We start from the raw sequence: 22,456 nt of genomic DNA, 5'->3' as shown, positions 1-22,456 counted from the left end.
TATTTATATGCTTGTATGTCTGTTTTCTGATTTCACAGGCACAGACTGTTCAACAGGTGCAGCATGTGTACCCGTCCCAGGTGCAGTATGTGGAGGAGAACAGCGGTGTCTACACCAACGGAACCATGTAAGTTGACTGACATCTGAATACATCCCAAACATTTAAGTAATTAAAATGGTATGATGGATACTGTTCCAAGGTGAACAAAGTAGAACTTTATTAACGAGTTCATATGGCATAAATAAGTTAAATAGGTCAAATAAAGTGGTGATATTTGAGGATCTGGTTAACTTAATACAGATTAAGGGAAGCAAACTATAATATGATTAAGTAGTTTGCTACCTAGAGGAAAGAAAGATTGATTAGCCTACCTAGTATCTTTTTTTTTTTTTTTTTTTGGCTTTAAATATGCATGCAAATGTGAGATGACTTTCTGTGCTAGAGTCTTGTACGACAGCTTTGTTTTGCACTTTTTGCTCCATCAGCAGTTCTACATACTGCGTGTTCCTGAATTTCAAGATTGCCTGTCATCCTTTCACACTAATCTGTCTAGTAAAAACCCCACACCTGCAAACATACTGTATCCCATTTTAAACAGAGATAATAGATTGGTTAAAAATAGATCCCTAATTTTTAGTGAGAGATGTGGGATCTTTGTAATCACCCCTGCTTTCACTCAAAATGTTTATGCTTTTTTATTTATTTATTTAATTGCAGCGTTTCCTAAATACTTAGTCCAGTCCATGCTTGAATGTTTTTGTACCAACACATCCCTGTTAATCACATAAGTTCAGTCAGGTGTTAAAACAGGCAAATCTTTTAATTATACAGCACATGGAAAATCCATTTTAGGAAATGTTTCTCCAAAAGAAACTTGTAAGTTGAACATCTGTTTCCGTCAACAAGCACAACAGCAAATAGGGTTGTTAGCAAAACCACTGAGCTACGACTCAGAGCCCAGCTAAAGGGTTTGTTCGGTTGCCCAACAACAAAAGAGACACCTTTGCAGCATTCCCTGCATTTGTCTTGAGTGTCTTGCCTTGGTTTTTGAGCTGGAGAGATGAGGAAGGTGAGAAACCGTCCTGTCACAAAAACATGTTGGCGCTGACAGCACTTCAGCCCCAGCGGGGGTGTAAATTGTGCGCAGTCACCTGACGATGACTGCAAGTATTGACGAGAGGTCTTTTAAAGAAGCCATCTTCTTGCTGTGCTGCATTCAAGAGCTGGAGAGCACTTCACTAAGCTCATGCGCATGCAGCAGATTTACAGCTTGTACAGTGAAACACTCTTACCATATGACATACCTGGCCTCTTTTTATAATGTGTATATATATACTATAGGGCATCATAAATGCCTCAAAGAGGATGCTTCTTTATTTCACTTGTACCAGTCCCAGGAAACATGTCAAGGATATGCCTTCACTGATACTGGGCCTAAAGGCACTAATAGTAAGCAATCAAAAAAAAGTGTAAGCATAATGTGATTAACAATCACACCAGTACAGTTCACAAGCACGTCTTGTTAAAAGAATCAGTTTTTAAACGAAATTAAAATGTTACAAGTGTAGTGCATGTTCTAACTATTTTTAAAATGGGACCATAACACAGGTTGTGAGAGCAGTGATTAAAACGCAACTTGAGGATTTTTCTGTATTCATGAGAACCTGTTTTCAGAAACAAAGCTTCTATTAAAAATGCAATTAGATGCTTTTAGACATTATTTCTTAGACATTGTTTGTGTTTTCTTTCCCTTCACACATTTTAAAATCCTTATTGCATCATCTTTTATTGTTCTGTCAGGTTAAACTGGTGCCCAGACTACTGGTGGCTGGTAAACTGGTAGAAAAGAAATGCCAATTAAATTTTGTCAGTTGGTCGAAATGTTCTGCTGTACTTGAGCAAAGCTACAAGGGAACCTCATGTGTGCGCTCAAATCTTACTTGGCAGAAACCTGCTGTTGCAGAGAGCTGGCGTCGTGACTGCTTTGACTTGTGCTTTTCACATTAATAATCACAAAAATGTATGGCACATGGTGAAATTCAAACATTTTATTTTTTTATTTTTACAACATTATTATGATTATTTTACGACTATATCCATACTACATGTTAAATTTTGTTGACTCCCAAAAGAGAAAAAGGAAAAGAAATTCTGAAAAATGTAGGTCTTAACAAGCAAAGCAAACGCCCACCAAGACACAGTGTTAGTCGGAGGGGGTTAAAAAAGCACAAGAAAAATTCAGTTTAAAAAAAGTGTATGCTATTATCATGCAAAATTTAAGCAATATCGTGACCTATTCATGACGCTTGCTTAGCTGAACTCGAAAGATGTATATACCATATGTAAAATAGATGCAAAGCTAAATCCACAGAGAAAGATGTTTTTCTACTCATTATATTTTATCATATATCCGCTTCTGTTTGTGTGAATTTTCTTCAGCCGCACATACTCTTACTCTGAGCCGCAGCTGTACAGCCAGAACAGCAGCGGGAGCTACTTTGACACGCAAGGCGCCGTGCCCCAGGTGAGCACAGTGGTGACGACTCACAGCTTGGCCAACAACGGCAGCACTAACGGCGGGCTGACTATGGGCCTCACGGGTGGTCAGATCATCAGCAGCTCGGGGGCCTACCTGATCGGGTCTAATGCTATGGACGGCTCCGCCCCTCACACAGCAGCACAGACTACTAGGGCCTCTCCTGCTACGGTACAACAAAACCCAGTGATCAAATCTTTATTACCTGCTTTCTCTCACTGTAAGGGAGGATGAACACTTAACCCTGATGTTCTGTTTGAGTTGAAAACAAACCTAGTGAAAACTGATATGCTTGCTCAGGCATATATTACATTTTAAATAAGATATCACCATTTAAAATGGGATATTTCTTAATTCTCTTCACAGCTGTGTTCACATAATCATGTAGATGAGATTTAACTGAAATGTTTAGTCTGAGAATAATTGAAAATTTGCGGTGCATGTGTATAACCATAAAACGAAAAAGAAACCCGGGTCACTTTTAATGAATTAAAATAAGTACAAAACAGAACCTGAGGGTTAACCTAAACTTCAAATGTATACCTCATCCCTAAGCAGTGAGCTAGAAGATGATTACTAGATCAGTTTTGACCTCTGGTGGTAAGGTGTGGTAGTGTACTGTGAAAGACCAGTGTGTGTTGCTTTGCAGAAATGTTGCACATTTCAAACCACTGTTTCAAAGGAGCTCTTCTCCTAAACATGTTTATCTGAATAAAACCACACCTTTTTGGTGAATTATTCCTTTGAATAGTGTGTATGTGATTTGGTTTTATTTACGTGAATCTGCTGTGCTGTCTTGCTCTGTGTCACTTTTGGTGGTTGGGAAGCTTAATGCGGTTTTATTTTCTGCTAATCTGTACTGATTACTGCATATCTTGGTGGTTTTCAGTACGGGTCTCTGTCGCTACAGCCTTTGTTTTATTTTTTCGACCCTTTTTTTTTTTTTTTTTTTTTTTTTTTCCCCCCCTCCATTTTTTCCTTTTGCTCTTTGGTCTATCAGATTGAAATGGCGATTGAGACGCTCCAAAAGTCTGAGGGTTTGTCCAGTCAGAGAAGTTCACTGCTCAACAGCCACGTAAGTCACAAAAACATGCCGATGCCTTGTTTTTCTTCATTGTCTCCCTTCCCTCCCCCATTTTTGCGCTCTGTCCGTTTCTCCCTCTTTAGGTGGTGGGGCTTGGGCAGCTTTCTTTCTTTTTGTTTTGACACTTTCCTGGATGTCTGTTATCATCTACAGATTGAAGTCTTGCAAGTAGTGGTGTGTGATGCATGAATATAAGATAATGTGAAAGGCTTGACTGAAAATTCAGAACTTTATTTATAGATTGTTTTCCATAAACATGTCTAGTATGATTATTTTTTTCCAAAAATTGAAAGAAATTGTGACAATTTAATCACACAGCCCTATTAGCAAAAGGGAGAGTACAATGTAAATAGTCACTCTAGGTTTTAAAAAATGTTTCTTTCCTTTTGTGGCTTCTGATGTTCACCAAAGTTAGAATGCCTTACATTTGTTAAGCTAAATAAATAACTAAACTTCATGACCATGCTGTCCTACAGCTGCAGTGGCTTCTGGATAACTATGAGACTGCAGAGGGGGTGAGTCTGCCTCGCTCCACACTCTACAGCCACTACCTTCGCCACTGCCAGGAGCAGAAGCTCGATCCTGTCAACGCTGCATCATTTGGGAAACTCATCCGCTCCATCTTCATGGGCCTGCGCACACGCCGCCTTGGAACCAGGTACTTTCACCTGATTTTTCTGCATCAATGCAATCCACACATCAATCAACTAACACTGCTTTTTGAATGCAGAGGGAACTCCAAGTATCATTATTACGGGATACGTGTGAAGCCAGACTCACCGTTGAACCGGCTGCAGGAGGACATGCAATACATGGCACTGCGACAGCAGCCTGTACATCAGAAACAGAGGTACACTGCTTCTTTCTAGACTTTTCCCGTTTTGTTTTTTTGTTGTTGTTGTTGTTTTTTTCCGGTTATTTATTTATTTTGCTAGTCCGAAAACATACCATATTCCTATAAACTGTTTGTGTTAATTTCATGTGATTTTACAGGTTCAAGTCTGTGCAGAAAGCAGATGGCTTTTTAGGGGATAACTACGCAAACACCGGGCATCACAATCCCAATGCCGCCGAACAGACAGTCCTCGCACAGAGCCAGCACCATCAGCAGTTCTTGGGTAAGGAGGCCGAAATGAAGTGTAGTATAAATGTGAGATTTTAATAATTTGAATGATTTTAACCAACACAATTCCAACTTGCAGACGCATCTCGGGCCATCCCCGAGTTTGTAGAGCTGGATCTTGGAGAGAATGGAGTGGATGGTATCAGCATGGAAGACATTAAAGCTCTTCAGATACTGTACAGAGAGCACTGCGAGGTACGATGTCCTGAAGAGGACTATACATTTCTTAATTATTTTTGTATTTTACGTAGTGTGATACTTTTATAGCATGTATAATTCTGCCATTTCATTCCACTTGCCTGTTTTTGGGGTTTTCCCCCCTTCCTCCTACAGAAATTTGCAGATGTTGCAGAAAAGTGCTGTACAGTGTTTTTGTGAAGAATGTTAGCAATGAAAACATTTAGATGGATATATCTGTTTTGTTTGTGTCCCGTTTGGCTCACAGGCAATCTTGGATGTAGTGGTAAACCTTCAATTTAGCTTGATAGAGAAGCTATGGCAGACGTTCTGGCGCTATTCCCCTTCCAACTCAATAGAGGGCATCACTATGACAGAAAATAGGTGTGTTGCTTTCTGTTACTTCCACCCCGGCACCAGTAGCACATTGTCATTATAAACACGCAATCTAAGTCTGGTTTTTGTTTATAGTGGGATGAGCGAAATTGAAGGACGTCTGCCACGTGCCAGACTCTTGCTCCTGTGCCACAGTGAGGCTGTGCTGAAGTGGATGAACACCTGTGATCACCTGATGTACCAGGCTCTAGTGGAGATCCTCATCCCTGATGTCCTCAGACCCATTCCTAGTAAGCAAAACCCTCTCCTATGACAGAGGTTCTCAAAGTTTTTTTTTTTTTTTTTTTTTTTTTTTTTTTTTTTTTTTTAAACCAGGGACCTCTAAGTAAATTCCCCAGACCCCTCATGATATTGATGATCTGAGTAATTAACTGGTTGAATGGGTTTGATCCAAATCTCATACAAGCTAATGAACACTTTAATAATGATATTTATTTACCAATGAAACAATACAAGTGTAACAGTGCTGAAAATAATCAATATGATATTCAGTATCAAATAAACTGTAAGGTGACTGTGTGTGCAGTATATACTGACAATCATATCTATCACCTCTCCAAGGTGCCTTGACTCAAGCCATCCGTAACTTTGCCAAAAGCCTTGAGGGCTGGCTCACCAACGCCATGAGCGCCATTCCGCAGAAAATGATCCAGACCAAGGTTGGCCAACACTGCTCACGGTTTCTGTTCTAAACCAAAAAGATGAGGTCTATTTCTCCCTTACACACTTTAAACACTTTGCTTGCATTAGCAAGGAGACCTTGGCCAAAAGATAGCATCATAGGTTATGTGACATTTAATGTGCAACACTAGAACCATGTTCTTAGTGTAACCCTGTTCTCTGTGCCTCAGGTATCCGCTGTTAGTGCCTTTGCGCAGACCCTGCGCAGATACACGTCTCTGAACCACCTGGCACAGGCCGCGCGTGCTGTCCTGCAAAACACCTCACAAATCAACCAGATGCTCAGTGACCTGAACCGTGTGGATTTTGCCAACGTGCAGGTGCATCTCAGTTCACGTCCCTATGAGCACAAGCTTAAAGAAGAGTTTTTAATCAGTCAATTTCTGGTGTACCACACACTCGGAATCCAACTTTGTTCAAGTGTAAATAACAATAATGCCCGCATCTGAATTTGATTCATTGTTTTTGTTATTCCCCTGCCCTTCTTATTAATGACTAATTCAAGAATCAATAAACCATGTAGAACAATCTAACTCTGACTGAGGCAAAATGCATCCAAGTGTGAAATTCAAGCTGTGATGATGGTTTCAAAATGGATTTCACTTCTTTGCCAACTTATTCTTCATAGTGGATACAATTTGTTTAACCAGAGTAAAAAGGTTTTCAGTGCAGAGAATGTCTTGCACACATTTTGACAGAGATCACCACAGAGCAGATGTACAAGTGTACAGCTTCAGGGATACATGAGTTTTCCATTACCTTGTGGTTTTGTAATTCAGATTTACCAAAACGTTTACAGCAAAACTGAGACCATTTATGCTGTGGTTTAAAAAAAAAAACACTTGGCAAATGAAATGGAATGAAATACACTGGAACTTTTGTTCACGGTTTAGCCCAGTGTTTACTGAAATGGGACAGAATTTTCAGTAGAACAATAATTGATGAATGAACTTTAATGTTCCACTAAAAAAAGACTGATATGACAACTCGTATCAACTAGTACTGAAGTGCAAGATGCTAAAATAACAAATGATGATCAATTTGTAAAATGTTATGACTTCAAATAATTAAAATACAGAGTAATGTACTTCTCGACAAGTGGCTGCTTGGTTCATTTGAAAAACCCCATCAGCAGTAGGCTGTAATGGTGGTAGCGCTACTGACATGTTTGTGTGTCTGGTTTTGCAGGAGCAGGCATCATGGGTCTGCCAGTGCGAGGAGGGCATGGTGCAGAGACTGGAGCAAGACTTCAAGGCTACGCTGCAGCAGCAGAGCTCCTTAGAGCAGTGGGCCGCCTGGCTTGACAGCGTGGTCAGTCAGGTCCTCAAGCCCTATGAGGACAGGCCGAGTTTCCCTAAAGCGGCCCGCCAGTTCCTGCTGAAGTGGTCCTTTTATAGGCAAGCTCCAGCTCCACACAGGCTCTCTACTGTTCTTCTATTGTGTTATTATTACCACCATTTTTCTGCTGCTGCTGAATTCCACTGGGCCTGTTATGTGGGTGCCTCAAGCCAACATTATGGAACAAATAACATTAGGGACTTACGCTGAGGTCTCAAAAGTTAGAATGCTGGAAATTGACCTGCATTGATGTCTATTCTATGCGTAAGATGTAGTTTACCTTTTGAATGTGCACGTACAATTTTATGGCTTATTAAGCACAGCTAATGTGTTTCAGGATATTTCATTTTGACCAAAGCAATTCTAATGAGACTATTTCCTCTAATAGTGGCTATGGATATGGAAATTGTTTATACAATTTAGCCTTTTTTTTTTACAATGTACACATTTTATTTAACAAAAAAGACCACACGTTAAACATTTTAGTTATTCTTATTGCATAATGCGTTGATGCATGTTTATACACGTCATCACTAATGAAAGAATTTGTCAAGTTTTAACCTCTCATTGTGTTACTGTGCAGCTCAATGGTGATCAGAGACTTGACCCTGCGCAGTGCTGCCAGTTTTGGTTCCTTCCACCTGATCCGACTGCTGTATGATGAGTACATGTTCTACCTGGTGGAGCACCGTGTCGCCCAGGCAACCGGAGAGACGCCCATTGGGGTTATGGGAGAGGTATGTAGATTCTTTCTTTTTTTTTTTTTTTGAAATTCTATTGTGGTTTAATTATGCCTCAGCACTGTTAAATTCATCAGTCTAATTGGTCAGAAGGTGATAATTTATGGACAGCATTTACAAAAGCACTGGTTGTAATTTAAAATTTCTCAATAAACTCCTAATATGGCATTGTTTCTATGGCTAATGCTCCAAGTGTTTATTCCTTTGTTCCTTGTTTAACCATTTTCCTTTTGCCCTTTTGCAGTTTGATGACCTGAATGCCATGTCACCTACTAACATTGATAAAGGTAGGAATGCTTAAACCCGTGGCCTATAATCTGTAATGTCCTCCATGTTCTGCATAAACTCTTCACATTTTTGTTTCTCCTGCTTTCTGTTGTGCAACAGATTTAACCATATTGTCTTTTTAAGTTAATTTGCCAGATCCGGTAAAAACAAAATGCAAATCATTTTGCATTTTGAACCAAGAATGTGACATAACTGTCCTGATAGTAACCTGAAGTGTTTGTTCCATATATCAGATGAAATAAGCGAGATGGACAGTGAGCTTGATGAGGAGATGCACGATGCAGGTGAGCCGCTGGCCAAGCAAGAGAAAGCAGAGGCTGAGGTGATTCAGGTGTTGCAGGTGGGGACTATGGAGGACGGAAGCAGCGCTGTGGTGGGCGTGGTGCAGCCGGAAATGCTGGGTACTATTGGGCTGCAGCAGCAGTCCACCATCCGTCACTGCGGTGGGGCCGGGAACGCCTATGCCTCTGTGTGACACTTTCACCAGCGCTCTCATTCTCTCTCAAATTTTATTTTTCTTATCCCTCCACATGACCCCTCCTAGTTGTGCTCATTAACATCTCATCTTTCTGTCATCATGTAACATGCTCTCTTAGTCAGCAGGGTCTGACCACAACACTATATCAGCAGATGCTTCAGTCCTGTACTGCCATTATAAGAACTTCATTGTGTGGTCAGTCTAGCTGAATCGGAGCAACCCTTGAAGCAGGAAGGTGCTCAATGTTTAAGTCTGTATGCTGAAAAAAGAGTTTTTTTTTTTTTCTGTTTTTTTCCCCCCAACTGACCAAGAACTCAATTCCAAGCCACTAGCTCCACAGGAAAAACAAACACCACTGAATTTCACTGTATGTGTACCGTTGGCCATTGCCCCCCCACCCCATGTGGCTTTGTCAGAAATCTTGCTGTTTATTGTGCTGCTATAACCTCAAGTGAGCTGTGCAGAGATGTCCAGTCTCTTCCTTGAGCCGTTCTCCTTACCTACTGTTTGTCAGATCAGTCTGGTCTTAGGAGAGGATTCATTTTACATCCTCTATGTATCCAGTGCAGACCTGGTGAGTTTGATGGTTTTGTTGGGAGAAATATATATTTATTTATTTGGCTTGTTTGATTGATTGATCGGACCAAAAAACAAAACAAAACGACCAAAAAAGTCAAACGAAACATTGGAAGTGTTGATATTGGCTGTTCCAGGCTGTTGTACAGCTTCATGTCCTCTCTTGCACCTGTGCTGTCATAAAACCGAGCTAATGTCAGGGATTTAATGTACCTCGGGTTCATGCTAGTGCCTTAACCCAGCAACAGTTTTTCTGTTTTGTCAAAGCAACTGCATCGCACTGAGGAGGGCCATTTTTCACTAGAACACTCGCTGCAAATAAATAATCACTGCTAGCTAACTAACACCTGATCTCTGCAACTGGACTCGTGGATGGATTTGTCATCAGTGTGAGTTGTCAATTTAATTGTTTAGTAACAGATTTGTGTGCGTGCGTGTCTTGAGTTGTTTGTGTAACCGTCACCCTACCTCACACCAGTGGTGCCAGCTGTTGGACGAACGCTGTTGTGCGTTACGTCGTACTGTTTAATCTTGTCAATTCATCACACTGTTATTCCCTTTGTTTCACACTGGATATCTGTACAGGGGACCAAAACTTGCTATTATATAGAAATAAATATTGCTACATATATAAATAGGATAAATCAATTCATACGTTTGTGTGGTATAGTTAATACTATAAGCAGGTGGTGTTGCTTTTGTAGCTCTTTGTTTTGATGGATCAATCCGTGCACTGACTGTGAAGGGAGTTCAGACCGTATGCCAGTTTACTCAACAGGAGATTTGTGGGGTTGGGGGAGGGTCCAGTTCATCTGAGAGAAAGAGATAGATAGATAGATAGATAGATAGATAGATATAATATATATATATATATACACACACATATATTTAAATATATTTAAAACTGGAAACTAGTCTGTGTAGTGGCACTCCAGTAAAAGGCACAGACTATATTAATGGACTGCTTTATTAATGATTATTAATAATGGTATTTTGGACGTATTGATTGTTACATAATGGAAAAAAAATCACTGAAAAACAATATTGCCTTTTACTCCCCCCCCCCCCCCAAAGTTTTGCTTTTTTACTTTTATTTATTTATTTTTTAATTATTTGTCTGCACAATATTCACACACTAGTTTCTGCATCTTCTAGTGGGAGGTAAAGTGTCTCACATTCTTGTATAAATTAATTTCTGTCAAACTAACTGAATCAGGAGCGTGACTGTTTCTTTTCAACTCGCCGTGCAATCTATGAAATGGAATAGGAAGTCACTTATTATTTCTTTTTTTTGTTTGTTTTTTTTTTAGATGAAAAACAAAACTAAAACAGCAAAGAGCTGTTGGCCACTAAATCTAACCAAAACCAAGGCAGCTGACAGGAAAATACAGAGATTGTGGAGTGTGTAATTCTCTACCACCTTACCCATTGATCATGTTTCAGTTTTGTTTCTCTGTATGACTGACATTTTGTCGTATCCTCTTGTGCCTGGCGTGAGAAGAGTTCTTAGCCATGAGTTAGTTTTAAACGAAAGTGCTTTTGGTCTTGCATGCTTTTTATTGTGCTGCTAGAATTTTGCAAGTTTTTTTTCTTCTTTAATTTAATATATTGAGTCCGTGCACAATAATTTGTGTTCTTTCTTGCCTGTTGAGTTTTTTTTGCCATATTAACAAGCCTACTGTTTTAATTCAATTTACAAAATATTTATTTATTTGATTTGACTGCAAATGACCTACCCTTATGTCGCACTGAAGTTGGCCTTGCTAGATTTAGCTTGCACTAGAGGGGTTAGTGAGGTGAACAGTCACTTTTTTTTTTTTTTCTTTCTTTTTTTTGTGGAAACGCCCAAGTAGTAGCTGTACTTGAATTCAACCCTCAAAAAAAAAAAAAAAAAAAAAAAAAAAAAACGACCGCGCTAGCCAACATTAGCTGTATAGAAACTATGCAGTTTTGGATGTATTTGAGTGTCACCCCTTAGAAAACAGCCACATCCCAAATTGCATACCTCTCTCCAATGATGGATCAAGAAGAACAATTTGCCACAGCACACTGGTGAGATTCCCAGTTCCTGATAATCTTTAACATTTTTTTATTTTATTTTAGATATAAAGTCTCTTAGTGATCATTCAGTGTTTGTTTTTAGAAATAAACTATTTAAATCCAACAAACTTTATATAATAAATAATGCAGTTCAGGTACCATAGACATGTCTTAAAGTATTGTTAGATTTTGTCTAATCAAAATATAATGGTATGCTTTTTGGGAAGTAGGTGAACACTGCTGCTGCATTCTACTGTACTTAACAGTTCGTACCCCCCCTCCCTCCTCCGAATGCTGAATTAGTTTGACATATGACACAGTTTAGCACCAGTGTGCGGTTTTTGAACAGAGCCAACCCTAACTGATGAGTACATCACTTAAAGGCTGTGACGAACACAAACATATCAAATCCCCTGAGCTGGAGTGAACAGGAAAAGGCTCTTCTAGTTCTAGCAAGGCAGCTTCATTGGGAAAAGAGACTTCAGTGCCTTGAATTTCACTAAGACCTCCATGAGCAGACAATGTTTGCCCATTTCTGCAATTATTACAACTATAAGTGCAGAAACAGTTGAGTTTATGCTGCATGCTCAAAACAAGATCTACTCTTACATGTGGTTCAGGTGTCTTAACATCCCTCACCATCCACTCACTCACACACACACACCTACCACAGATATGCACACTCGCATTTAGAGGCACATACATGACTTCATCTCACCATTGTGGTGATAACTGTATTATCTCTTACCATGGGAACCATAGAACTTCTGGGAGTCTACCAATATGACCGCTGCACTATCCCAGTCATCATGAATTTTTCTTTCGTATTTCTATTATTTGTAGTGTGATTTGTGATTGTTTTGAAATTCTTTATGCTTTGGGAATATTTTAAGTGCCATTTGACAGTTTACGTAGTGCGCCGTGGCCTGCTGTAGCGCGTTCTAATGCAAGCACAAGCGTTGTGGTACTCTTGAGCGACTCTGCTCAGAAAAGCAGTCTTAGTTGTAAATATTGAGCTAAAACGGATGGTTATTTATTTACTTGCCCTTTCTTTAACCACTAAAGTGTACATTGTGATTCTTTTCTGCCCTCTTTCTCTTTTTTGGACAACGTATTGTACTTTGCATACAATTTGTATTTTTTGTTCTTTTTTTGTGTGTTTCTCTTAGTAAATTATATTCTCTGAAAACTTGGTAAGAGCTAACCTATGTGTAGAGTGATTTGTATTGTGTATTTTACATGAAGGATGAGAAAACTGGGGAACTTTTATATTTATAAAGGCATATATTAACTCTTTAGTGTGTCGTTTGAGAAAAATAGAAGAACTATCCAAGACACATGTAGTTTGGTTTTTCTGAATATTTCAGACTTGAGCTCAGGCTAGCTTCTTAGTGTTGTTTACTTACTTGTGGCTTGTCTTTCAATTAATAAACTTTTTCTTGTTGAAAGATCTGTCTCATGGCTGGAGTTGCTAGCATTACACAATGCATCTTTTCATGATCGCCGCCTCATGACAAACTTACAAAATGCTACACAAAGAAAAAGAAAATAGATTTCAATTAACATTTTGGAATACTATGTAACCCATGTACACACACCTGCCATGTTAACAGGGAAATTCTGTATTCTTAGATGACTTTCTGCTCTCCAATGGATGTAAAATGATCAAGTTACCACCACTCACATCCCTGCACCATTCTGTGTAAACCCCTGTAAATACTCCAAATTTAACTGACTATGGCAGTGGTGTCTGTCAGCCAGGTTTGTGTTTCATGTGAACATTATCCAGTTGTGATGGGAAAAGAGCTTCAGTTAATGACAAATACTCATTAAATTGGATCAGTTTTTAACAAGTCAAATCTAAGTCACAAGGCTTTACTTCATAAATGCTAATTCATCTGATATTTCCATACCAGCAAATCTCAATTTTAGCTTAGGAGAAATGTGTATAAAGTGGAATCAAAACCTAGTGTTAAACATGAACACACATGAAGGACAAAAACACACAAGACAGCAGAAATTGTTCATCCTATTTTGAAATATATTTCAGTTAACTGATAAAATCAATTATCTACCTGAAAGAACAAATGTTTCAATGGAAACTGCAATCCACTTTTCAATACAAATTGCTATAGGACATATCAGGCTGCATATCATAAAAGTAGCAAAAGGAAACATTCTAGGTAAGACCACTAAGACAGGCCATGCCAATGGGATTGTCTAAACTCTGTCCGTTTGTACTTAAAAGCAAGAGGAAGGACGTTCATACACCTTAAGTAATACTGACGTTATTCTCTGTTCTCTCGTTTCATATGGCTTCAAGGTTGCATAGAAAACATGTTCGTTTTCTAGTTTCATTCTAATTAACACATCAATGAGATTTACTCACTGAGAACAATGGGAATTTAAAAAGGTACGAAATTGAGTTTAGAGAGAGAAAGAGAGAGGTATCTTTAGGAGTCTTACTTCAAGGCCAAGAACATTTTATGAAGTGGAAATCACTACAAGCCCTTTCAACAAGCATTTAGACATACAAAGCACATAGGTATGGGTATTATTCCCCCACCCTCCAAAAAAGAAAAAAGAAAACCTTTTAAATGTTTAATAATGAAGCTGCGAATGAACCTTAGTGAAGGTGGAAAAAAATAAACCCTTCAATAAAGTGCTATATTAATTGATAATGAATTAGCTTCAAAAAACAAAAAAAACATTGTGCCCATACAAAAGAAGCTGATCTCACTTAAGTTTTACATTGCAAACAGCACAGTCATCGCTTCATCTGTCTTCTTATCTCTTACCTGTAGTACAATGTGTTTACATGTTAGAAAACATCAGGGTCAAACTAGTTAAAATTGCTTTAATAACTTCCAACAAGGAAAAAAAAATGCTACATGGTTTAATAAGCTAAGGGATGGCTCAATTTCTGAAACAGCAGTTAAGGGTGCAGTCTGCATCTCCATGTGTAACAATCCTGTATTTTTTTTTTTTAAGAATATTTTAGAAAATCTGCAATATTGTCATTGGAGCTAATTTGTCAATTATATGCATCTGCTTACATTTTTCTGGCATGACCCCTGCTCATACAGGGCTACTCAGTTTCCAGCTTCTTTTTTTTTGTCATTCCTAAAATGTGACTCTGGAAACAAACATGCTTTCAACTGAGAATGTGGGTTTGGTATGGGGGGGGGGGAGAAGCAGAGGGCTCTGAAATTTACAAACTGGAAAAAAAACCCTACATAGTTTTATAGTTAATGAAACAAGGCCAAGTTCCTGCACTATTAATACACAGGTCAGTAACTTCATGGCCCAATACGACATAAATGTAATTCATTAAACATTCCCCTGTAAAGCAGTGATTAGTTTTTGGTAGCACAGACATGCATGAAATGTCCCTGAACATCTTTATGTTGCAGACTGTGGAATCTATGTCCATGAATTCTGGAAAAACACCTGTCTGTATAAAGGAAATTATGTCCGTTTTGCAATTCCTGGTTTTACAATACCTCCATGTGAAAAACAAAATGCGCAAAATTCAATTCCTTGTTTGTTAATACAACTTTTGCACCATCGTTAGTACTTTGGGAACAGCTACGATAAGGTGTTTGGATGAAATCATGGAGCATCTTTCCACTGTTATTACCTATTGGAAAAAGTCAAATTCTTGTTGTGCCAACATCCTTGATCTCGCCTTTTGTTTAACAAGAGGCTGAGGATAAGCTTTGAACTCGTCCACGCTGTCGCACAGTTCATCGGCATTAGTTACCTGATTGTGGAAAAACAAAACCTCACTCAGTTCAGCGCCTGGCTCTAACAGGGAGAGAGAGAATGTTGTGCTCAGTCCAGTGGCTGGGGGTCAGCTATGGGCATGGTGTGTAGCACCTCGTCCAGCAGCTGCAAGGCGCGGTGCAAGTGAATCTCGATCCAGCACGGTGTCTCCTTAATGCTCTGTCTTGGGTAATCAGGACCCCAGCCTTTCACGAAGCTCATGCGCAGGATGCACAGCCTCCGCAGATCATCTACTCCGATGCCAGCAGCAGCAGACAGACCTGAAGCAGAGCACAATACGCAGTTATCAGCAGTAACAAAACTAGTGAAGTGAAGAAATATTGTGCACTTCCTGTTTTGTTTTTTTTTGCAACATGTGTATTTGATGTTTAGGAACTGAAATGACCAAACACAGCAAAGTACAATAACACAAGTACACAATGAAAAGGAATATTTTACATTTAGGGTAAGTATGACTGATGTTCTGAAAGGGAAAGAGTGTATAAAACACTTTTTTTTAATGAAGTATATTTTTTGAGCCAGCACATTTTAAGGGTCCATGTTAACAAGCTTTAATCACTAACTATTTTAGAGAAACTGAAGGCTGTTATACTTACTGATTGCGGGAGCGATGCCACCCACAGATCCAGGCCCAGGGATGTTTCCAGCCACCGCTGCCGCCTGAGCTGCAGCTGCTGCCTGAGCCGTAGCTGCCTGCTGTTGCATCTGCCGGTGGCACTGACGTAGGTCAAACACCTGCATTACAGCAATAAGGGAATAAAGCAGCTGCATAAGAAATGAACCATCTGGCTTATATGTTTTGATCATATAAAAGGAAATTCTAATTTTGTACATCTGTCCACACATGGCAAATAAAGTTCACCTTGATGTATGCACTTGGGTAGATCTTATGCACAGCATCTCCAGGGGCACGGCCAGCTTCTCGATCCAAGTAGTAGCTCTGCACGAAGACAGCGTGGTCGCTGAGGCAGCGCACCCACACATCACCCTCACCTTTACACTCCAGCTGAACACCCTTACCAATGTGCAGCCTAGGAATGAACAAATTTGTGTTAAACTCTGTTACCTCCAGTTTCAGTCAAAATTCTGCATCTGAATTTATTAAAATGTACAATAAACTTTTACAATGTGAAGCATTGTCTTAGAAAGGAAAATGGCATTAATTTAAATCACATTCCCTCCACATCTCATATTATTTAAAATTCCCTGGTTTTCACTAAAATGAATATACTGAATATTTTAAAAGTACAATTATATGCTATCAAGTCAAAGAGATCATTCAAAGCTAGTTTAAGTTTCAAGACAATACAACTCACTACATACAATTCGATTGGCAACACACATCACAGTAGTGTAACAATGAATGGTAAAGCAGACAACAGTTGATGTCATTTGAAAATGGAAGAAAAAAATATATATTATTCAGACCTTGCTCTTTCAATGGCCTCAGTTCTGTGCACGTTGCTAAGCTGGCCCAGACAAAAGCGGTCTCCGCCTGATGGGTCCACATAGCCATCCACGGTCACAATGGGGCAGTTTGAGGGAACCTTAAAAGTCTCGCCAACCTGCACATCCATCTCAAAGTAGGCAATGGAGCACCAGTACTCAGGAGCTGGTAAAGGGGGGGAGAAAAAAAAAAAAAAAAAAAAAAGACATTTTGCTACACATCCCAGAGGTTTTATCATTACTTTATAGGTAATTCCATTTAATACTATCAAACAATCCAATAACCTGGATAGCTGAAACTTATTAAAGGACTGGACTCTAGGCACCCACTATTCAATTCTAACTCAGAGTGCCATGATCTGATTATTAATGCATTTCTTAGGCATCCTTGTGGAATTCTGGATGTCTTGGATTTCTATTGATTATATTGTGCCTCTAACCCAGTATGAGTATTTCCCCACTTGCTACTTTTAAAACAGCATTACATCATGAAAAACACTAGGAATTTTTCCATCAGGGCTGTTAGAATGAGTCTTACTGTTCCAGCATAATATCTCTATACTCTAAAAACACAGCAATTCAAATTATGATTTTATCTGTTTTTTCTTAAGATGCCTAAAAGAGCAAAAATATATATTGTAGATATAAAATTGTGAGCTAATTCAAATCTGAATGCAAGAATGTTGCATCCCTATCCTAAAGGGTTTTTTTTCATTAAATGTCTTTTACAAGAAATATTATTAAAAATAAATAATCCATTAATATCTCATAAGCCTATGTTGATATCCGATCATCATATTTCACGTTTTCTCATAGGCAGAATTGTGATTTCATACAAGTATGGACTTTCATCCAGTTTTGAAATCCATTAAACCAACTCTCTTGTACATGTGTCTAAAGGGAATTTAACGACTCTGAACAACATAAACAAGTAAAGTTTATTGGAAGTGATTACCTGGGTGGTTTGATATAGGTGGCTGAAATGCTATTTCATTGTGTACAGGCCCTAAAGGGAGAAAAAAAATCAAGCAAGATCAGATACACTAGGCTGAGCTGGGATTCTACTTAAGCTATAAGAGACTGAACTTACAGTAGTGTCCTGGATGGTGCATGGGTGGATGATGTTGTATATGGCCATTTTGTTGTGGAGGCACACTGGGAGTAAAACTGCTGCTTCTTGTCCAAGTGGAGGTTGGATCTAAAGAGCACAGGCAAAGCAAGCTTTGATTCAAAATTTCCAGAAGCATTTGTGTTTTCAGATAAATGAGCCACCACATCAAAAGAAAGTTTTATTAAAAGAAAGGAGCTTGTGCATAACACGGGAGAAAAAGGGAATACTGCTACAGGAAGCTGGTAAAGGAAATGCTGAAAAGCTTTCTGGTTGGGAAGAATCTTACTGTGATGGTAAGTGGAGGAGCTGCCTGGGGGAAAGCCATTCTGTTGCGTCCCCTGCCCTGTCCCTGAAGCAATCTGTAGCAGCCCTTCGCTGCTACGGCTCCCTGAGAGAATACTGGGCTGAGCTGAAGAAAGAGAGTGGGATTTAATTCTTCTATATTGTTCAGTACAGAGGCCCAAGAGTTGCAAAAATGGCAGGAGTTCTGTAGAAAACAATACCTTCAGAAATATATGCAATTTTCAAAATATAGAGTTTAAATACACATACAATAAAAGACCAAGCTCACCATCCATCCTAATGTAAAAGCTTTTCAGCATGACCTTTGTATTTATAACAGACCAAAAATGACACTCTATGGGTGCTTCTCAGTCATTTAAATCAACACTTTGCAACTTGCCACTAAGAAATAAATAGAAACCCTTACCTGAATCATCATCAATTTTTTATTTATTTAACTGTGATAGTTTTTGTTATTCATTAACACCTAAACCTTTCTGAAATTAGGCTAGAAGAAAAATTCTGCACTTTGTGAACCTGCCTATGTGAACCATTAGATTGACAGGTTGAATATTCAGTACTACATGATTACATTCAACAAATGCATCTTCTGAGACAAAAGAAGCCAGCATATTTTTTCAAACTGCTGCTGACATCACACAGTAGCTGGAGATGATTCTGCTCAGACATCCATGTTCAGCAACATCACTCTGCTCCACAAAAGTAGAGAAAGGAGGGAGGGCAGCACTTATACTATACTTATACTTCTACCTTTCCCACCCACAAATCAGAACCACTTTGTATACCCTGTTGCCCTGGCAATTTATAGCTTTTTCACTGCTACAATTCAAGCTCAAAAACTTTGGAGCCAATACAGGCAGATTTATTTTGTCCAGTAACAGATAATACAGCTGAGAAACCAAGTCACACTGCCTTAAAGTGACTGTTGATCCATTTGGCAAACATGGTGAACATTGACTGCTCTGTTTTCATGCCCTCAGTGGGTAGGAGGAGCTAAAACACGAAAAGAGGATGTAAGCAAAGAAAAAGAAGAGCTCTTATAGAAATGAGAAGCACCCAATATGGGGAGGTGTTAAACGAGGTGGTCTTACTTGAGGATCCCACTGGGATACTAGAGAAGGCAGAGGTGGAGGCCGAGCTGCTGCCTTCAGCAGGAGGAAGTAGGGCAGGACTGCTGAAGGCTGGCTCAGGCATGGGTCTTGTAGGAGGGTGCTGAATAGTCTGGATGTGGCCCTCAGAACTGGGTAAAGATGATGGGCAATCATAGTCATACTCGTCTTTGACCATGAGACCAGAGGAACCTGGCATGAGTAAAGACATGTACTGTTAACACAGCTTTTAATAACAAGGCTTGCTGGGTGTAAAATCTAAATATTTACCAGAAAATGCTCACAATGAAACTCAACACAAACCACTTAACATATGAAATGAAAATTAGGATGAACCAAAGGTATATCAAGAGACAAACATGAGACTCACCAGGACCCAGTGTAAGTCCAGACAGGTCTGTGTAGGAAAAAATACAATACACAGCTTAACACACGTATAAGCCACAAACCACATCATGGTTAAAACATGGAATCTCTGACTGACCTATACCTGGTGAAACCACCCGCTCATAGTGATAAGGGTTCACGCAGACGCTGTCACACTTCAGGTCGAAAGCAAACTGGCAGTATTTGACGTGTTTCAACTCATTCTTGTGGAGGTCGGGCCACCGCCATAGGCGGGCGTAGATCACGTGAGGGAAACCTTTACGTCCAGCCACCTTAAAGACAATAGAGAAGACACTTGAGCCTGTAAACCAAAACTGAGAAGCAGCAAGGGAACAAAGTAAACATGGGAATAGAATTACAAGAAGCATGTGTCACTGTATGTGCTGAGACAGAAATAATGTGGTATGGAAAAATCTACAGTATGGTAATTATACATCATAATTTCCTGTTTATTTTGTTATCTGTGAAGATCAAGTAAACAGCTACACAGCAAAAAGATAAGTTTTATGGTTGAACTGGACTTGTCATACTACACCATTTGTCACTTAAATGTTTAGCAAAATCTCTACAAATATGTCTTCCTCTGGGAGGTCCAATTTAAGTATTATCATCTACAAAAGTATAAAAAAAGTGATTAACTTTCTATAAAAGCAGTGCATTCACAGGGCAAATGCTCCACATAAACCGTTTTTCCCCCCCCCAGATACATCAGTGTGAAGTCTTCTATAAGGAGAGGTTTATTGAGCGTTTCTGGAAGGATTCTAGTGTCAGTGCTTTATAACAATGAGAGGAAAAGCTGCAACTATGTTTTCCTCCAAAGGGAAGTTTTCAGGTCAAAGGGCTTACTGGTTTCTTCATAATGTTTCTCTTACTTTCTTTTTCTTATTAAAAAAATTCTTGCAAAGGAACAAGTGATAATATATTAACAGGGACATTTTTTCTTTGGGGACATTACATGCAACTATAAACGGATAAAAAGCTTGATCTGTCATTCTTTAATAACTAAATATCTGTACAATTTCTGTAAATAGTGTAACAATTTCTGCTGTATAACAAATAACACTTGTCCCATTATGTTTTATATCACAATATACTGTAAGATTAAGCCATCGAGTCCCTATTTTGGTCACACAGAAATAATTAGGTGAATGCCTCTTCTAGTTTAAGAATTTGTACTTAGACAACAAACTCAGATGATGATCACCCTGCCTTGTGTGTCATCATGCAGTCCGGCTCACCTGAAGCCGGCCATCCAAAGTGCGCTGGATGGTCACACACTTGCTGGGATGAGCCCCGTTGGTGGTAATGGCTGTGATAAGTGAGTCAAGTTCATCCTTCTTCTCCTTCAGCTTTTTCACCAGGCTCTCAATGGCTCGTTTGGCAAAAGTCTCACTCTCACCACCCTGCCTGTGGCACATCAGGCTGTGCACAATGCTCAGGCATGCATCATTACTGGTCGGTGTGTTTGTGATTGACATCCTGACTGACCTCCCTCGTTTCAGGGCCTTTTACTACGGTCTCATCAGATATTCGGAGACAGAAAAGCATCAACAAGCTGCGTTCTGGTGCGCCATTCAATTCTCAACCTGAAAGAAACGTCATTTAATCAACACAAGATATAGCAGAGATGTTGTCTAGATTCAATAGTGATTCGACTTTGCTTTTGGAGTTATGTCAAATACAGCATGCCTCCCTCGCTCCATCTCTACCTCAAGAGCAAAGAGTATGACACAGGGGTATTTTAGTCCTTTAGTCTGTCCATCTCTCTACCTCCTCACCCGTACACCACACAAACAGATTCAATGTCATAAACATAACATTGCTAACTTAACCTCTTCGGCTTTTAGAACCTGATTGCAAAGCGCATGGCACACCCAATAAGTTCAATACTCAATAAACTGGAATGTGTTTCAGGGTGAAGTTTTGATCGAACGATTCGGATTTTTAGATTCGGTTATCAGACCTGAGAAATTTCAAACCGCTACATACAGAGAAACGCACAAGTCGAGTAGATTAGTTTGGCTTATGTAAAACAAATAAACATCCTTATAGCTTCACTTTTACTTTGACTATCTTTACATGTATAAAAACATGAATAAATATTCGCTCGAAAAATAAATAAATAACTCATAACTGAAGCTAGAATGCTAGTGTCGGTTAGATGGCATCGCCCTTAGTGCGCGAGCCTGTGTATTATCACACACAGAATATCGAACTAGATAGAATATGAACTACTAAATACACACTATTAAAAATAGTATAATATTAAATAAATTACATGACTTTCAGTGCAGTGTATCCGAGGTTACCTCAGATATCACACACTCGCTGCTAGCTAGCCGCCCACAGAGCTAATATGTACAACTGCTGAATGTAGCCAGAAAAGTGTTAGCTAACGTCCACTAGCTACGGCTTACACAAACTTTTCGTAGCCTGCATTATGTTGCTGTTGACATGATGCTCAGCTTTAGATATTGCGACGTAATTACTCCTAAACCCCTCAAGAAAACACAATATTTATCGGCGTCAAAAACTACAACGTTACCTTGATAATTCGCTGATGAGTGAATAACGAGTTAGCTACCTAAGCTAAACTACTAAGCTAAGCTAAGAAGGATAGGTACACTCTCTTCAGTATAATGTACACCCAGAGATGGCGTCTAGTCCGTAAAACGGAGGAAAATCACACACCCTACATTTGTGTAGGAAAGATGTCCGAAACATGAAGGAAATAAAATGTTATATTATGCATAAGCGGAAAGAAGTGGTAGTTTTGAACAAAAATAAACACGCGAGCCTCAGCGTCCGTGCACCATCTTACGCCCAGCAGCTGCTTTGATTTTCCTTAGCAATATG

At 39.2% G+C, this 22,456-nt stretch overlaps 2 protein-coding genes across 8 annotated transcripts in view; one reads left to right on the top strand and one right to left on the bottom strand.

Annotated features, from left to right (window-relative positions):
- rfx3 (regulatory factor X, 3 (influences HLA class II expression)) overlaps positions 1 to 9,503 on the top strand; it is a 15,961-nt gene extending 6,458 nt beyond the window's left edge. For 3 of the 4 annotated variants that reach the window (XM_058412755.1, XM_058412757.1, XM_058412756.1), the window contains exons 3-17: positions 39 to 127; positions 2,441 to 2,708; positions 3,538 to 3,612; positions 4,098 to 4,279; positions 4,352 to 4,471; positions 4,615 to 4,739; positions 4,824 to 4,939; positions 5,190 to 5,305; positions 5,393 to 5,547; positions 5,879 to 5,976; positions 6,169 to 6,318; positions 7,187 to 7,395; positions 7,920 to 8,073; positions 8,321 to 8,363; positions 8,598 to 9,503. In XM_058412755.1, the coding sequence (XP_058268738.1) occupies positions 39 to 127; positions 2,441 to 2,708; positions 3,538 to 3,612; positions 4,098 to 4,279; positions 4,352 to 4,471; positions 4,615 to 4,739; positions 4,824 to 4,939; positions 5,190 to 5,305; positions 5,393 to 5,547; positions 5,879 to 5,976; positions 6,169 to 6,318; positions 7,187 to 7,395; positions 7,920 to 8,073; positions 8,321 to 8,363; positions 8,598 to 8,839 (2,142 nt within the window). In that variant the 3' untranslated portion in view covers positions 8,840 to 9,503. The remainder of the gene's footprint in view (positions 1 to 38; positions 128 to 2,440; positions 2,709 to 3,537; positions 3,613 to 4,097; positions 4,280 to 4,351; positions 4,472 to 4,614; positions 4,740 to 4,823; positions 4,940 to 5,189; positions 5,306 to 5,392; positions 5,548 to 5,878; positions 5,977 to 6,168; positions 6,319 to 7,186; positions 7,396 to 7,919; positions 8,074 to 8,320; positions 8,364 to 8,597) is intronic. The other variant, XM_058412754.1, reaches the window with a different exon arrangement.
- On the bottom strand, positions 9,102 to 22,456 carry smad4a (SMAD family member 4a). Of its 4 annotated transcripts, XR_009206931.1 has the most exons (13): positions 22,146 to 22,456; positions 20,839 to 21,186; positions 19,698 to 19,872; positions 19,584 to 19,610; positions 19,196 to 19,405; positions 18,088 to 18,210; positions 17,781 to 17,888; positions 17,646 to 17,696; positions 16,673 to 16,856; positions 16,107 to 16,275; positions 15,841 to 15,979; positions 12,865 to 15,504; positions 9,102 to 10,230 (listed from the first exon to the last, which is right to left on the bottom strand). XR_009206931.1 is itself a non-coding variant. In XM_058412760.1 (12 exons), the coding sequence occupies exons 2-12, from the start codon at positions 21,076 to 21,078 to the stop codon at positions 15,293 to 15,295; spliced, it is 1,632 nt and encodes a 543-aa protein (XP_058268743.1). In that variant the 5' UTR covers positions 21,079 to 21,186; positions 22,146 to 22,456; the 3' UTR covers positions 14,011 to 15,292. The 4 variants fall into 4 exon arrangements, 3 of the variants coding, with proteins under 3 accessions (XP_058268743.1, XP_058268742.1, XP_058268744.1); XM_058412760.1 differs by lacking the exon at positions 9,102 to 10,230 and having other exon boundaries at positions 14,011 to 15,504; positions 19,704 to 19,872; XM_058412759.1 differs by lacking the exon at positions 9,102 to 10,230 and having other exon boundaries at positions 14,011 to 15,504; positions 22,292 to 22,450.

Source organism: Hemibagrus wyckioides, linkage group LG16 (assembly GCF_019097595.1).
Source record: "Hemibagrus wyckioides isolate EC202008001 linkage group LG16, SWU_Hwy_1.0, whole genome shotgun sequence".
Taxonomy (NCBI): domain Eukaryota; kingdom Metazoa; phylum Chordata; class Actinopteri; order Siluriformes; family Bagridae; genus Hemibagrus; species Hemibagrus wyckioides.
The sequence above is the reverse complement of the archived record's forward strand: the minus strand, read 5'-3'. Positions and strand labels throughout refer to the sequence as shown.

Coding starts and splice junctions, on each gene's coding strand:
- smad4a (XM_058412759.1), bottom strand. CDS start 21,078: ATGTCAATCACAAACACACCGACCAGTAATGATGCATGCCTGAGCATT. Junction 17,889..18,087: donor CTCCTCCACTTACCATCACA/GTAAGATTCTTC, acceptor TGTGCTCTTTAG/ATCCAACCTCCACTTGGACA. Junction 15,980..16,106: donor ACCCAAGTGCATACATCAAG/GTGAACTTTATT, acceptor GCTGTAATGCAG/GTGTTTGACCTACGTCAGTG.